This window comes from Oculina patagonica, chromosome 9, assembly GCF_052425735.1.
Source record: "Oculina patagonica isolate OP01 chromosome 9, crgOcupat, whole genome shotgun sequence".
NCBI classification, from domain to species: Eukaryota; Metazoa; Cnidaria; class Anthozoa; order Scleractinia; family Oculinidae; genus Oculina; species Oculina patagonica.
The window spans coordinates 12,905,232-12,922,711 of record NC_135766.1 but is presented as its reverse complement, the minus strand read 5'-3'; the positions used below and the strand labels follow the sequence as shown (position 1 = coordinate 12,922,711).

At 41.6% G+C, this 17,480-nt stretch overlaps 1 protein-coding gene and 1 long non-coding RNA gene across 2 annotated transcripts; one reads left to right on the top strand and one right to left on the bottom strand.

Annotated features, from left to right (window-relative positions):
* Positions 1 to 362: 362 nt before the first annotated feature.
* Positions 363 to 17,021, bottom strand: LOC144666284 (uncharacterized). Its single transcript, XR_013573152.1, has 4 exons — positions 16,796 to 17,021; positions 14,866 to 14,927; positions 6,672 to 6,729; positions 363 to 426 (listed from the first exon to the last, which is right to left on the bottom strand). It is a non-coding gene; the product is annotated as an uncharacterized LOC144666284 (long non-coding RNA).
* LOC144666598 (uncharacterized) lies at positions 12,929 to 14,507 on the top strand. The gene is made up of 3 exons (XM_078528002.1): positions 12,929 to 13,628; positions 14,013 to 14,101; positions 14,476 to 14,507. Exons 1-3 carry the CDS (start codon positions 13,156 to 13,158, stop codon positions 14,505 to 14,507), a joined length of 594 nt encoding a protein of 197 aa, XP_078384128.1. The 5' UTR covers positions 12,929 to 13,155.
* Positions 17,022 to 17,480: the final 459 nt, after the last annotated feature.

The window sequence follows — 17,480 nt, the reverse complement described above, 5'->3', positions numbered from 1 at the left end:
TAAAAAGTAATTACAGTGGAGTAGTTTTAGATTTAATCAAGTTTAAAAGATTATTTCAATGCCTTTCAATTGTGGTCAGCAATTATAGCAAATGCTGTAAAGTTGTGCTCGGCCTGCCGATTAGCTTGGCTTGTTTGTAATATTGCTTATTACTTCATTTACTGTTCTAATTTCCCTAGTACAGCTGTATGTGTTGTAATGTTTGTACTGGATGTTTTAACTGGCTGAGATCTATGTTTACACAATATCTAGAAGAAATTTTTGATCTTTAGAATTTTTTTCTAAACTGTTTATGGGAAATCACTGCCATGGTAGATAGAATTGCTATTTTTGAGTGTGCATAACTCTTGTGACCAGAACTTACCTGAGATCTTGGTGACTTGGATTTTTAATATTTGTTAAAGCAGTTTGACTCATTTTGAGATTCTAAAAATACAAAATGTACGTCATATAAGGTTACAGACTGATCAACTTAAAGGTGTTTGTTATACAGTAAAAACTGCACTAATGGACACCTCCCGTGTGTGGACACCTCTGGTTAGCGGACACTTTGTCATGGTCATAGCCACATACAAACTGCAACTGGTCTATTCTCTTTCAGGATAACTCAACATAGACCCTAAACATACTATGGCAACTCCCACAGGTTTAAAAATGTAAACAACATACCCCAGAACAAATACCTAATCCAATGGTACATTGTAGGTATACCACACCCCAAGCTGAAGGTATACCCTGCCAGGGATATTCACTGTATATGGGGTGTGGCATATCAGTAAAGAATACTAAAGATAGCTTCTAAACAACACAGCTTCAATATGGCTGAACAACACAACACTTTATTCGCTAAGCATCCTGGGTACATATGGTGCAATAACTTAACACAACTTTCGGTTATGTAACAGTAGTCTAAATATATTACATGGGGCATTCAGCATACTATACAGGTACCATCCCAGTTACATTATCACATCATACCTACAACAAAATACATGGAACATTTTCCCCACAAGTATAACACAGCCCAGGGTACAAATTTCTTCTGGGTGAGTTTATTACACCACACAGTACATATTATACCATTTTCTAGGACACGAACATAATTATTAAACCACAGGAATACCATGACTCCTATTCGTTAATATCCAACACCAGGGTGTCTCTTAATCAAAGATGATAGTTAGATTAATGGAAAGTGAACTTGGATGACCAGACAGTCACATGACAGACTTTGTACACCGCTCAAAGGTGTCGAATGAGAGTTTGGCCCTGGCACTGCATATAATAGCCTTGCAGATCTTATTCTTCTTGTAAGTGCTATGCCGCACATGATGGTCTGCGGTTTTGTTACTATTATGCGCACGCATGCCATGTGCGCCTGTTGTTGAATTGAGCCGCCATGTTTGATTAAACCTTGTTGTGTTGTACCAGTTTGACTTATTCAATTCCGCGAGACACAACAGATTGGCGACGAGGATTTAGACCCAACGCAGCAACCAGAGAAAGTTCGAGCTTTCGCCACTATGCCGATTGGAAAAATTGAAGCGTTTGACGAAACGAACGACGATTGGAACGCCTATGTGGAACGTATAGAGCAATACTTCATCGCCAACGAAATCAAGGAAGAAAAGCAAGTGGCCGTAATGCTAAGCTTAATGGGAAACAAAACGTATGGATTACTACGCAATTTGGCCGCCCCAGCCAAGCCATCCAGCCTGTCTTTCAAGACTATCGTAGAAACACTACAGAAGCATCTGTCACCGAAACCACTGCTTATAGCAGAGCGATTCCGCTTTCACAAAAGGAACCAACTCGAAGGTGAAACCGTAAGTACTTACCTTGCTGAATTAAAGAAATTGTCGCTGTATTGTGAGTTCGGAACTAACTTAAATGACGCGTTAAGAGATAGACTAGTGTGTGGACTACACAATGAACTTATCCAGAAAAGGCTGCTCTCCGAGCCAGATTTGTCATTGGCCAAAGCGTCAGAAATTGCCTTAGCAATGGAAGCGGCAGCGAAAGACACACAAGAATTGCAGGGTAACATTAACAAAGTGTCTGAAGTCAACAAAATAAACAAGGATACCGAAAGAGTTCCAAAAGGGAAAGATGATGTCAAATCAAAATCTCATTGTTATCGATGTGGGGGTAGTACACACGAATCAGCCGAGTGTTACTTCAGGAATGAAACGTGCCGAAAGTGTGGGAAGCTGGGTCATATCCAAAGAGTATGCCGCTCGGGAAAGAGTCAGAACCCTACCCGAAGACGAAAGGACGAGAACCCCAATCTTCACTCGTTCGAGGTAGATGATGAGCGTGATGATAGCTTGGTGGCATCCCTAGAAGTCAACAATGTTAACCATGGGGTATTTGGTGACGTCATTTGGGTGACGCCAAAAGTTAATGGCCACACACTGAAGATGGAACTAGACACAGGTTCAGCGATATCTACACTCCCCTTGGAGACGTACAAGGAATCCTTCCCAGACACACCGCTGGTTGACACTACCGCTATTTTGAAGACCTACTCAGGAGAGAAGATAACACCAGAAGGCAAACTACTTGTTCGTGTGGAACACAACAACCAAGTCAAGGACTTAACATTGTATGTAGTGAAGACACAAGGGCCGGCGTTGTTTGGAAGAGATTGGCTACACCAGATACAACTCGATTGGAAAAGGATCTGTGCTATTTCAAAAGAACAGCCGACACAAGACACCCAAAAGAAGTTAGAGAGACTCCTAGACGACTACAGTGAAGTGTTTAAGGATGAGATCGGCACACTCAAGTCAGCCAAGGCGAAACTCACATTGAAGGAAGGCAGTCAACCAAAGTTTTGTAAAGCAAGGCCTGTCCCATACGCCATGAAACCTAAGGTCGAGGTGGAGCTGAAACGTCTAGAAAGAGAAGGCATACTGCACAAGGTGAAATTCAGCGACTGGGCGACGCCTATTGTGCCAGTTGCCAAGTCAAACGGCACAGTTCGAATTTGTGGCGACTATAAGACCACAGTTAACCCCCAGCTTCAGACAGAGGAGTACCCACTTCCACGCATCGATGACATATTCGCTAAGCTGGCAGGAGGACAGAAGTTCACCAAGATTGACCTCAGACAGGCCTACCATCAGATGGAAGTGGAGGAAGCGTCACGAGAGTACTTGACGATTAACACCCATCAGGGGTTGTACCGATACAACCGCCTAGTATTCGGGATCACCTCAGCCCCAGCAATTTGGCAGAGATCCATGGATCAAATCTTAGAAGGGGTCGAAGGAACTAGTTGCATCCTAGACGACATGATTATCACAGGAAAAGATGACAAAGAGCACCTCGACAATCTGGAGGAAGTACTGAAGAGGCTACAAGCAAATGGCCTACGAGCAAACCGCGAGAAGTGCGAGTTTTTCCAGACGAAGATCACTTACTGTGGGCATGAAGTAGACCGGCATGGATTACACAAGACCCAAGATAAAATTAATGCAGTTGTTAACGCCCCAAGACCAGAGAATGTCCAGCAACTCCGTTCATTCTTAGGCCTAGTAAACTATTACCACAAGTTCTTGCCAAACCTTGCCACCACACTCAATCCCCTTAACGGGCTCTTGGAGCAAGCAAAACGATGGAAGTGGACTACAGAGTGCGAGGAGGCCTTCCACTCAGTAAAGAAGCTAATCACATCAGATATGGTACTCACCCATTATGATCCAGGAAGGCCTTTGAGACTAGCCTGTGACGCCTCACCAGTCGGAATCGGGGCAGTTTTATCGCACATCATGGAGGATGGCTCAGAGCGACCCATAGCCTTCGCATCACGTACCCTAACCAAAGCAGAAAGAAATTACTCCCAAATTGATAAAGAAGCCTTAGCCTTGGTTTGGGGAGTGAAGAAATTCCACCTTTACCTGTTTGGTCGTCATTTCACACTCGTGACAGATCATGAGCCCCTGACCTCAATTTTTAATCCCAAGAAAGGAATACCAGCAATGACAGTTGCTCGCTTGCAACGTTATGCGTTGTTTCTAGCAGGGTTTGAGTACAGTATTGAGTACAAGAACACAACCCAACATGGAAACGCGGATGGATTGTCACGCCTACCTTTAAAGAAAGTCTGCGACAAGGAAGTAGATGACCCAGTGGAGATTTTTCAAGTATCACAGATAGAAGTGCTGCCAGTCAATGCAGATATGATCCGTCAAGCAACTCAGAGAGATCCGGTTTTGTCACGTGTGGTGGAAAACACAAAGCAAGGGTGGCCAACCGTTAGTGAGAAGGATCTGGAGCCATTTCAGAGGAGGAAAGATGAACTCACCATACAGGATGGCTGCCTTATGTGGGGTTCACGAGTAATAATCCCACCCAAGTACCAGGCACAACTGTTAGCTGAACTCCATGAAGGCCACCTTGGAATTGTTAAGATGAAGGCCTTGGCCAGGAGCTACATGTGGTGGCCAGGGATGGACAAAGCAATTGAAGAAGTAGCAAAAGGGTGCACTGGCTGTCAACTTACCCAGAACAACCCTAAGACCGCTCCGCTGCACTCATGGGAGTGGCCAGCACGCCCATGGCAACGCATCCACGTTGACTTTGCTGGCCCATTTTTAGGAACTATGTTTCTGATTGCTGTAGATGCACATTCTAAATGGCCCGAAGTGATACCGATGACTACTACAACTGCCAGCAGAACAATTGAGGAACTAAGAAAGCTCTTCGCCACACACGGCTTGCCAGAGCAGCTTGTAAGTGATAATGGACCTCAATTCATAGCAGATGAATTCGAAGCATTCATGAGAAGTAATGGTATTAAGCACATTAAGTCAGCTCCGTACCACCCAGCCACAAATGGAATGGCTGAACGTTTTGTACAGACATTCAAGCAAGCTCTCCGCGCAGCGCTGACGGAAAAGAAATCTATCTCTTGGAAGCTGGCAAACTTTTTGCTGGCCTACAGATCAACCCCACATTCCTTGACTGGAGAGACGCCAGCTGTGCTCCTCATGGGGAGAAACATCAGGACAAGGCTTGATATACTGAAGCCTAACTTACGGAAGCGAGTGGAAGACAAACAGCAAGATCAAGAGTTACGGTCAAGTCACAGCCCTACCAGAAAGCTAGAGGTAGGCCAAGCTGTCGTTGCCCGAAACTACCGAGCTGGAAGCAAGTGGGTTCCGGGTATCATCACAGCTCACTCGGGACCCTTGTCCTATGAAGTCAGGGTCGCACCCAATACAGTATGGCGACGACATGTTGATCAGCTCAGAGAGTCTGCAGTGACTCCAACCTTTAACAAGGAACAGTACACACCGCAACTAAACCCAGCAGTGTTGACAGCAACACCACAATCAGCAAGCAGTGTGGAGAATGAAGAATTACAGGCTCCCACTATGACTGGCATCGACGAACCATTGACCAAAGATACACATGTGGACAACACCCCTGACAGCCCTCTCAGCAGTCAAAGCGAAACCATGGTTAGCAGTCCGGCAACACCACCATGTAGACGTTATCCCCTTCGGCTACGGAAGCCACCAGAGAGACTGAACTTGTAACTGAACTGAACTTGTCCGTTATTAATGGATTGTGATTTAAGGGGGGAGGAATGCTATGCCGCACATGATGGTCTGCGGTTTTGTTACTATTATGCGCACGCATGCCATGTGCGCCTGTTGTTGAATTGAGCCGCCATGTTTGATTAAACCTTGTTGTGTTGTACCAGTTTGACTTATTCAATTCCGCGAGACACAACAGTAAGATTGTTGTCAGTTCCTTCTTGTAATTATAACTTTGTGGCTGTGTTTTCAGTGTTCAATAAGTGGCCAGTATTATTAATGTGTCAAAGGAATGGCCAGAGACTTAATTGTCAAAACTGATAGAGGCCTTTCAACGTCAGGCTCAACAGATGTACAGGAGAAATGTCCATTACTGTGGTTGGGGAACACCTAAAGAGACACCTGGGCCATTTATTCAGCACTGAAAACATCGAGAAAACATTGAGATATAGGCTTCATTCAGTGAAAGTGATTCGTATAGTTACACCTTGACTTGCACTCTCTCAGTTTTAGAGTAAGCGGACAAGCATGTGATAAACAATTTGCTTGATCTTCTAGATTGCTCTGTGCATGTGGCGGTAACTTTTGTGGAAACCCTCCTAGGCTTATCGACGGCGACTATTTATGACTATTCGTCACTAACCGCGGATATTCGTCCCTATTTGCGACTATTCGGCACTATTCGTGACTATTCGCGACTATTCGTGACTATTCGCGACTATTCGTCACTATTCGCGACTATATTCGTGACTATTCGCGACTATTCGTCACTATTCACTACTATTCGCACTATTCGTACTATTTGCTATTCGCGACTATTCGCTATTCGCTATTCGGGTTTTCCAGACACCTGAATAATTTTGTAATAGTTGTGAAGAACAGAACTACAGGCACACTAAACCTCACAATGACCTTCATCCCAGCCTCCCACCTATAACAACAATTTAAGGTATTATATTGACCGTAGTCTGAGTTTGCTGCTTGCAGGGTAATTAATCATCTGATAGAATAATAATAGGGGGGCAGTGCAACCTAGAACATTCCAAATTCCCCAGAACACCAAAATGACAAAAATATAAAATAATATATTAATTTCATTGGGTTTTAACAATGTTCACAATGTACCTGTTAACTTTACACATGATAACTCACATCCTGATCCTCAGGTTCAACAAATTGGCACCTGTACAGATGATTACAACACTCTGACTCAGGATTATCACATGCCATAAATTGAATCACTATTATTATATTTTTTTAATAATATGGTTTTGGTTTTGGTTAAAACAGTCATTCTTTTATGGCCACCTAACATTAAAATGGGAAACAGTTGCAACACCCGGGACTCCTATATCAAATACCTAGGAATTTTAATTGATAAAGATGACAAATTTTAATCCTGGAAACCTCAAATCGCATGTATTGCAAAGAAAACTAAAAGAAATATAGGAATATTGTCTAAGCTTCGCCATTATGCTAATATTGATATTCTTAATACTAATCTCAAACTATTATTTAATCTACCCATTTCTAACTTACTATCTGTGGTAATACATACCCAACTACAATATTTTACAGAAAAAACCCAGTTCGAATCATGACTTTTTCTTCATTTGATGAACATTCAACTCCTCTGTTTAGATTAGTAGCAATCGTTAAGCTCTCTGATCTTGTTACATTACATATTGCACTTTTTTTTATTTAAATTCCATAACAAGTCACTGTCTTCCTATTTTCATCCTTTTTTTATTCAGTCCTTAACATTACGATAACTACAATACACAAAGTGCAGCAAATCAATATTATTAATATTTGCCCCGTGCTAGAACTAATAATTATTATGGAATTTTTAATATTTTCATTCAAGGAAAAAAGGAATGAAACTCCCTTGAGAAAGATAGAAAGTCAACCTCTAAGAAAATTAAAAAACAAGAATTTTTGTACAAATATTTGTTTGCTTTTGCTTTTTCAATGATTTATTTGCTGCTTTTTAGCTTTATTCATTCATCTTATTTAAGACTTCATTCCTAGTATAATTTTAGTTCTTTCCCCCTTGATTTGTATTTTTTTCCCTTTTCAGTTAGAGATGAGTGCATGTTTGGGTTGTATTTTTTGTTTTGTTTTTCTGACCCTAATAATTATTGTAATTTATTCTATGTTATTTGGCTTCCTAGAATTGTTAACTCCTTAGTTATTAAAGGAAGCCAACATCCTTTTAGCACGTAAACCTGTCAAAAATTAACCAATCAAATTGGGTAATTTTTGACATGTTCACCTGTTCACGTGTTTACGGTTGGATGATTTACAATATTCAAATTAAATTTGAATTTTTGAAATGAATAATGCAATCCGTTGAGTATTTTGACTGTAATAATTAAGGCAAGGCGTTAACAAAGAATTCCAATGTGTTGTGTTGCCAGTATAATTTTAAGGTTGTGTCGCTCGCTACCTCTACCCCTGTGCTGGTGTTGTGATTTAGATCTGTTGCGTGACATTGATCACGTGATTTGTAATGCGAGTTCGTGTCGAATATTAAAATCAGTGTGTTCAATCCATTCATGGCTGCATGGTTATTACATTTTGGCGACGGGGAAAACTCCATCTAGATTCGAGTAGGAATGGCGACCTACGGTTAGATAGGCGAATTCAGAGAATCGGATCAGTCATGGACCCAGTATATTGAACGATTCGAACAGTATTTTTTGGCAAACGATGTAGAACGTGACGCGGGGAAACAACGAGCGATCTTACTCAGCGTTTGCGGGAGCAAAACATACGCACTTCTGCGGGATTTACTCCAAGCAGCAAAACCAGCGGAGACAACTTTTAAGAAGATTGTCGATACATTGGAAAAGCAATTTTCGCCCAAGCCGAGTAAAAAAGTGGAGCGTTTCAAATTTTACAGCCGAAATCGAAACGAAGGCGAAGGAGTTGCAGCGAATGTGGCGGAGTTACGTAAGCTTACCGAACATTGCAATTTCGGGGAGACTTTGCCGGAAATGCTGAGAGACCGATTAGCCTGTGGGATTAATGACAAGAAAATAAAGCGGAAATTACTGGCAGAACGGGAGTTAACTCTGAAAAAGGCCGAGGAAATCACTCTCGGAGAAGGGTTGGCAGCGAAGCACGTGGTTGACATCCAGTCCGAAACGACCCCCAGCGAGGTACATCAAGTTGGCGCTTGTGACAAGAATAACAAAGATCGTCGTGCAGATCCTGAGTGTTACCGTTGTGGAGAGAAACACGAAGCTTCAGCCTGTCGATTCAAAGATGCTCAGTGTTTTAAATGTTGGAGAAAAGGGCACCTGTCCAAAGTTTGTTATGGCAAGAAAAATTACAAGAAAACGCCGAGTAAAGGAACCGATTCCAGAACACGGAAAACTAAACCACCCTCACGAGACAGTGGGCAAACAAAAGGGAACCAGAAGCAGTCTACGCATTTAGTGGACGAATTTTCCGGGGAAGAAGATGTTTATGCAGCAACCATGTATCACATTCGGGACGGAAGGAGAGCAAAGGCGTTTGCAGTAAGTGTCGAACTTTGTGGTGAACCGCACAATTTCGAAATTGACACTGGTTCTACCAGAACTGTGCTAAATGAACAAACATACAGCAAGTTAGGTGACAAAGTAGAGTTAAAGAGTTCCAAGGCCATATTGAGCACGTATAGAGGAGAGAAAATACCAGTGTTAGGAGAGGTGCTGATTCCTGTTAAGTACCAAAATCAACAGCATGATTTGCCAGCCATGGTAGTGAAGTGTCCTGGTACAAACCTTCTTGGAAGGGACTGACTTCAAGTGATTAAGTTTAATTGGAACAGTATCTTTAACATACAGGAGATTAACCCTCAGCTACAGAGGATCCTAGAAGCACACAAGAATGTTTTTGGCGAAGGACTTGGTACACTGAAGGGCACCGAAGCCAAAATCTATGTTGACCCAGGGGCCACACCCAAGTTCATGAAAGCTCGTCCAGTACTTTATGCCCTGAAAGCAAAAGTTGAACAGGAACTGGATCGATTAGAAAGTGAGGGCATAATATCTCCAGTAGAATTCACGGAATGGGCAGCACCCATTGTTCCAGTGGTGAAACAAACGGATCATTGCGTATTTGTGGTGACTATAAGTGGACCGTCAACCAAGTCTCCAAGGTAGAGAATTACCCGATCCCCAAGACTGAGGATCTGCTTGCCACACTTGGCGGAGGAAACTAATTCACCAAATTGGATATGTCACAGGCATACCAACAGTTAAGGAAATTTACTACAATCAATACTCATAAGGGACTCTATCAATACAATAGACTTCCCTTTGGGGTTTCTTCAGCGCCCGGAATTTTCCAGGATACAATGGAGAACTTACTACAAGGCATTCCCCATGTTGTAGTGCGAGTTGATGATATCTTACTCAGTGGAAAGAATGACACAGATCATCTAGCCAACCTAGAAGCAGTGCTTAGCAGGCTCTCCGATGCAGGATTAAGGCTACGCCTGGCAAAATGTCTGTTAATGCAGCCACAAGTCACATACTGTGGGTATGTAATCAATGGTGATGGCATCCAACCTGTGGCAGCGAAGGTTGATGCAATAAAGAATGCACCAGAGCCAAAGGACGTCAGTCAGTTGCGAGCTTTTCTGGGCATGCTCAACTATTACCATCGATTCTTGCCTGATGTAGCAACCGTCCTGGAGCCTCTACACCAGCTCTTAAGAAAGGATCAAAATGGCAGTGGCTAAAAGAACTGCAAGAGGCATTTAAGAAAGCTAAGGAACTGTTGCAATCAGCCAAGTTGCTAGTCCATTTTGACCCCTCAAAGGAATTTATCCTTGCCACCGATGCGTCCGATTAAGGAGTGGGAGCAGTCCTATTCCACAAGGTGGAAGGTGGAGCTGGACGACAAATCGGATACATGTCCAGATCCCTAAATGCAGCTGGAAGGAACTACTCAACCCTTGTTTGGCGTCAAGAAGTTCAATCAGTTCCTTTATGGACACCCATTCACCATCAAGACCGATCATAAACCCTTGAATGAGAAGAAAGGGATTTCTGCCCTTGCATCACCGCGAATCCAGCGATGGGCACTTACCTTGTCTGCTTACGAGTATAACATATCATACAAGGCCGGCCAGACCAATGGCAATGCAGATGGCCTAAGTAGGCTACCCTTGCCTGAGATGCCTGATTCAGTTCCAGTACCAGGTGAAACCATCTTGTTAATGGAAAATTTGGAAGGCACACCTGTACACAGTGGTCACATCAAAGAGTGGACCAAGAGGGATCCAATCCTCTCACAAGTGCTTAATTTCATTTTGGAAGGATGGCCGACTAAGAACAGTTCTGAAGAGCTAAACCCTTACTTCACCAAGCGGACCGAATTGAGCGTAGAAGATGGTTGTGTACTTTGGGGAGCCAGAATGATTGTACCACCGCAGGAAAGATCAAAGGTGCTCACTGAACTGCACGAGGCCCACCCTGGTGAATCTCGCATGAAAGCCCTAGCAAAAGCTACGTCAAGAAAGTGAAAATCTGCGACAAATGTCAATTAAATCGGAGTGCACCAGCAGAGTGCCGTTGCACCCCTGAGAGTGGCCGGGACTTCCATGGTCAAGGATTCACATTGACTATGCAGGGCCTTACAAAGGAGAAATGTGGTTGTAGATGCATACTCAAAGTGGTTGGAAGTGCATCGTATGAGGTCCAACATAACCTGCGATCAGGCGTTCTTTTTTCTTTTTACGAAAGCGAGAGGAAAAAAGAACGCCTGATACATTTATTTAACCGGCCGCGAGCCGCCCCCTAATTTAAATAAACTGATGTGTCGTCGAACTGTCAAACCACTCTTTGTAGTAAGCGGCAAATTCGAGACTCGGATTTCCACAAGGCGTGAAAACGTCTGGAGAAAAATTGTACATATGTACAGCCTGTATTTAAACTTCGCCGTGTTAAGATAAAAATGCTTTTAGTAGCAAGGTGAGATGGCGCTTGCGAACATATATTTATCAGTTGTACTGGATGCCGTCCCTTTATTTCAGCTTACACACACACACAAAGGAATTCACCGACAAGAGCTGTTTTACGGCAGATAGGATCGGTCGCTTTTGTAACATTCCAACATCTCTTGAATATTGTTTTCGAAGAACAACAAAAACATCTTCACGGAACCAAAATTATTACGCATTGTCGCTCACTCTATTTGTTCTGCCTTCAGAGAGTTACACTTGAAATCTGTTAGGGCTTCACAGTAACGTAGAAAAGAACTCGTCCTCGCAGTAAACGTGACTCGTCTTTGCCATTACCAGCTTCTGACCGGAAGTCTCGTTGAAATACGACAATCAATCAGTCCACACCGCTCCATTGAGTATTGTTTCTCGACCAATCAGACAAAAAACCAGAATCTTTTTTTTTACATGACTTTCGACAAGCAAATGTATCATGCCCTCCTTCCCCCGCAGCAGTAGTAGGGAGGGAGGGTATGATTTCAGGTTAGGTCCACCACGTCCAGCGCCACCATCGAGAAACTCAGAGAGATTTTTGCCTACCAGCAACACTGGTTAGCGACAATGGCAGCAATGTTGCCAGCTCAGAATTCCAGGAGTTTATGAAGAATAATAGAATTAAGCACATCAAGGTGTCACCGTTTCACCCTGCCTCAAATGGCTTGGCGGAGCGGGCTGTGCGAATCTTTAAGGAAGGCTATGAGAAGATGGAGGAGGGCAGCGTCCAGACAAACTATCACGCTTTCTCCTCAGCTACAGGAACACACAGCATAGCACGACAGGAGTTCCACCTGCTGAGTTACTCATGCGACGGAAGCTACCCACAGCTTAATCGCCTGACTCCAAGCGTAGCAAACAAAGGGCGAGATAAACAGTCTCAACAGAAGACCGCACACGATTACCATGCCAAGGAACGGGATGTAGTAGAAGGTCAAGCTGTGTATGCTAAAGATTTCCGGCACAAGAACACTTGGATGTCAGGAACCATAGTGGATAAAAACCGGTCCGGTGTCAACTCGTGTCCAGCTAGACGACGAAACTGTCATTCGGCGGCATCAGGACCATGTTCGACGCCGTGAGAATGAGGTTGTGGAAGAGCCAGTTGCAGGCGACACACCCAGCGTGACGCCGATAGCCTTGCCAGATGTTCATGTAACATCACCTGACCCTGTTGTAAGCCATCCGACTTATGTTCCTAAGGCTCCACCGGCAACACCAGCAACACCTACCCAGACACCCTTCGAGTCAAGTCCTCTAAGGACACGCCCTGTGCGGAAAAGGGTCAGACCAGGATATCTGAGGGACTACCTGTAGACTGCAAAACAGTCGTATCTTTTGCGAACGCTCGGTCAACGCGCTCGGTTGTTCGAACGGCAGCGAGAGGTCTGGAGCCGATGTCAAAACTCTGAGTGAGACTGGGGAGAGACGCTAAAAGTTACGACTGTCGGCTTTACATACGTTGATTTCGTTTCGAATTTCCCGTTCTCCCAGAAACGGAAAATTCCCATTGGTCAATTATGACATTACCTGTCAACAAAATTTTCTTCGCACCTCATCAAAGATATTCGATACCGCATCAATTTAACAGTAAGACATGCTCTTCGCGGGAACGAGATGGAAGATGTTGATTTGGATGCGATTGCGAAAGATTTGGGTTTCGTTTTGAAAGCAGAGCAAAAGGCAGCTGTTGAATCACTTCTGGTGGGAAAGGATGTTTTTGCAGTGCTACCGACGGGTTTCGGGAAAAGTTTAATATTCCAACTGTTTGTTTTGGCCAAGAGCAGAGCTTCAAGTTCGCTGAATGGAGCACTTCCTTCGATCGAACGGCCGACTATCATAGTAATTTCTCCTTTGAAGAGTATTGTGGAAGAGCAGATAAAATCAAACGAGTTCAATCTTACTGCTGCTGAACTGCGTTTCGATGTGGAGACGTTAAATGCCGTAAAGAATGGCGAAACTCAGGTCGTTTATGCAGCCGCCGAACAAGTCTTGAACGAGAAGTTCACATCATTGTTGAAGGAAGACTGTCCTTTTCGTCGCTCCTTGTCCCTTATTGTTGTTGATGAATCACACACTGTTTTAACGTGGTAGGTTTTTTATTTGATCGAAATGTTTTAATAGCTTATGTGCTTGCCAAATTGTGGCAAAGTTGCGCCGTAATTAACCTTGAGCTTATATAACTTTTAAGCTTTGTGAAAGCTTATCTTTATATTTTCTTGAAGGCATTTTAAAATCGAAGTTTAATCATGTTCAATCGAAGTTCAATCATGCTATATTGACAAATCTTTGTCAGTTTGTGGACTTGTTGTATGCTGCTGTTTTATCGTCTAGTGTTGAATCAGGTCAAATTTGTTGCAAGGTTCAACTTGAAGATTATTGTAACTTTGATACGACTTGAAATGTAACAAATTATAATACATACATACACATAATTTTTAACCAAAAGAATATTTGATTGAATGTTTTTCTAGGGGAACTGATTCAAAAAGGAAGAAGAAATCACAAAAGCCATTTAGAGAGCAGTACGGAAACCTTTCAGTCTTGAGATCTTTCTGCAGTGGTAAGTTTTGCTTTCTATTGTTAATAAATTATATGCCTTCTTTTAATTCACCTGTGTTGCTGGTTTTCCAGCATTCGTAGAAATTAAATGCAAACAGTTATGTGTGCAAAACGTACATGTATTGTTTGAACATTATTGTGCTTACACAAGGTTACAGTTGAAAATTACTGACTAAATTTTTTCTCGCCTCGCAAAACGATCGGCGCTTCGCGCCTCAACATTCGGCGCTTCGCGCCTTAAATTCGCGCTTTTTCGAAGAGACTTAAGAGAAAAAACGACTGTTTTGCAGTCTACTACCTGTGTTAATCGTGACATTATCACAGGGACTGTTTGTTATTAGAGAACACATAAGTTTCTGTTTTTTGTTGTTCCAGTGATTGCAAGTTTTAGGACAAATAGTTTGTAATCCTAGAGGGGAGGAATGTTGTGATTTAGATCTGTTGCGTGACATTGATCACGTAATGTGAGTTCGTGTCGAACAAATCGGTGTGTTCAATCCATTCATGGCTGCATAGTTATTACAGCTGGCAAAAATGACCTTTTGTTGAGGCTCAGATAATGCTCTTGACTCTTTGCTGGCTCTAAAATATTTTTACATTAGTTTAATGCCAATAAAATTCAGAGCTTGAGCAACTTCACTTTGGTCAGTAATAGTTCTATTGATTGACCGTCTCATCATCAAATTAAACTCAGATTGTTTTATTTTGTATTTCAAGCAATATTAATGGTCCTGGTTGAAATTGTTGCACTGTTTACAAACTTACCAGCAATTAGAAGAAATGTCCAAAATATCACATTCTGACTTGAAATTCCCAGTCTCAGGGATCTGTGTGATTAAAGAATATAAATTTAAAATTCTATAAATACTGATTATTTAAAATAATATATATATGTCAAATCCAAGAGCACCCCCCTCCATCCCCAACAAAAAACAACAACAGCAACAACAGGCATTTGACTTGAAGTTATGTCTATAACTATCTCCATATAGTGGGGAATTTGATGCAAAACTTCACCTGACATTTGACCAACCATATGACTATTAAAGAAAGATTAGTCGCCGTGGACTCAAGCTAAAGGATTGTCTGCAAAGTTTAATTGATATCCATAAAAATTATTCATGGGCAAAATAACTGGAAAAATATAATAAATCATTATTAGTTCTACCTTTTCAGTTCTCTGTTGAAGTGTTCACCTCAGTTTTCATTGAAACAGGGAATTTGTGACAAAGAGGAGGAGGAGCTATCCCTTTTATAGTGCATCTACACGGTGGAAAATTTGACCAATCATATCATTGATTCAAAAAAGTCAAATATCTAGGGGTTTGCTTGCAGGTAAGGGAGATGGGCACTCTTGGATTTCTTTAATACATAACAAGCACTGAAAACTGATATTTTTGCACCCCAATAACGGTTAATCCCCTTTACCGTTAGTCGTAGAATACCCCCCCGGGGGTTACTCCAATACAATACAATACTTATACGGGTACCGTATTTATTCGATTAAACGCCATGGCGTTTATTCGAGTGCCGCTTTTATTCGAGGGCTGCGTTTATTCGAGGGCGGCGTTTATACGAGGGCGACGTTTATTAAAATTTAATTTATTTCTTGCTGACAATAGTATGGTAACTGAACATTTGAATTTTAAAAACAGCATTGTCAATATCTTAAGGAAAATAACTTAAAGGCTTGCTCAAACTTGATAATTACTGCATTTGCTTTTTGACTTTATTATTGAAATAAACGCCGCATCAGGCGTTTATTAATATTTTTGCTCTAATGTGCCGGCGTTTATTCGAGAGAGGTGTTTATAAGTCGAACAAATACGGTAATTTCAGTTGAAGTCTCTGATTTTTCCTTTGTTACTTAGTCCTGGAGTATTCGAAAAATAAAAAAAAATAAAAATTTTCCAAAGAATGTATAGACAGTTATTACTCATTAGCGGAATATTTTCCTTTCCACGCTTGAATAACGGTACGCATCTTTTATTACATGTAATTTTCGCTTATAAACTAGTCCACAAATTGATGTGCATTATCCAGAAATGCCACAAAAATAAAACATGGATGAGTTACTACCAACTTGTGGCGAAGATAATGTTCTTTAGTTTAATCTATGCAATCTGGACTCAAATCAACACTTTGAATACTTGACAGTCACTTCTAGCTTGTTAAGTGCTTCGGTAAGCGAAAACTTGCTGTCCGTTCGATAAAAGAGATAAATAGCTTTCCTTTTATCTTGTTCAAATCAACTTTGTTCTAATTCCCGTCTGCCAACTTTATGAGTCTGTATTCAGCTTTCCTACAACTCAGCTACCAAAAGTCGGCTAACGAATGCGGGAATGTTATTAAATATGGACATTGAAAAACATTCCTGAACTCGCATATCACTCAGCGTTTGTTAATTGTAAGCTTTATAATTATAGTCTTTTTCAAGTTAGTCAAGTTATTTTCGCCAAACATGATCAAAGTAGTCCTAAAACGTTATCTACTGAGAAATAATTACTAACATACAGCAAGAATGTAGGAACACTGATCAATCAGAACGCCAGTTGCGAAAACAGACTCGTGTAAACAAAATATATTTTTATGATCAGTCGATTAACTCAGTCGAAATTCTTAAACATGCCACAAGAAAGTCAACGTTTTTTGCTAATTTATCTTTACAAAACATAAATTAAGCTTAATATAGTACCTTAATCTGCGCTCCAGGTGAAAACAGTGCTTACGATGGACGATAAAACTGGATGACAAACTTGAACGAAATATCTGGGAGGGGAGATAATGCGTCGGCGTACATTCTAAGAAACGGAGGACAAAGAATGAAACAAACTGATGCGTGACACCTTTAGGCATCCTGAATAAAACTTAGACAGGCTCTTAGCAGGGAATCGTCCTTAACATCGAAAGTTATTAATAATTTAATCAATAATTGAATGCATGTCAGTAGCATTTCTGGGAAACACACATATGACATGTTAAATAAACGTCGAGGAATAGAGTTCCTGGATTGAGGCGAAAAATAAATAAAAGGTTAAATCCAAACACATTTTATCCTCCTTGATTTCGAAAAGGCATACAAAATAATGATGTCGCAACTTAATTAGTGAAGTATTTATATGGGAATCTGATGGAAAATAACTTGTCGTTTAAAGGGACTGCGCAGGGGCACCCAACGAACAATTTATGGTAAAATCACCCAAATGAAGGAAAATAAATGATATAAAAGCATTTCCAGGTGTTTTTCATTGTTGCTGGAAAAAAATTTATCTGTTCCTTTTTCCCAGCGTGAGGCACATAAGGAAGTTCCCAGCCAGCTGGATAGAAATTATGTTTCCCAGCCAGGAATGTAAAAAAATAAAAAATTAATAATAATTAAT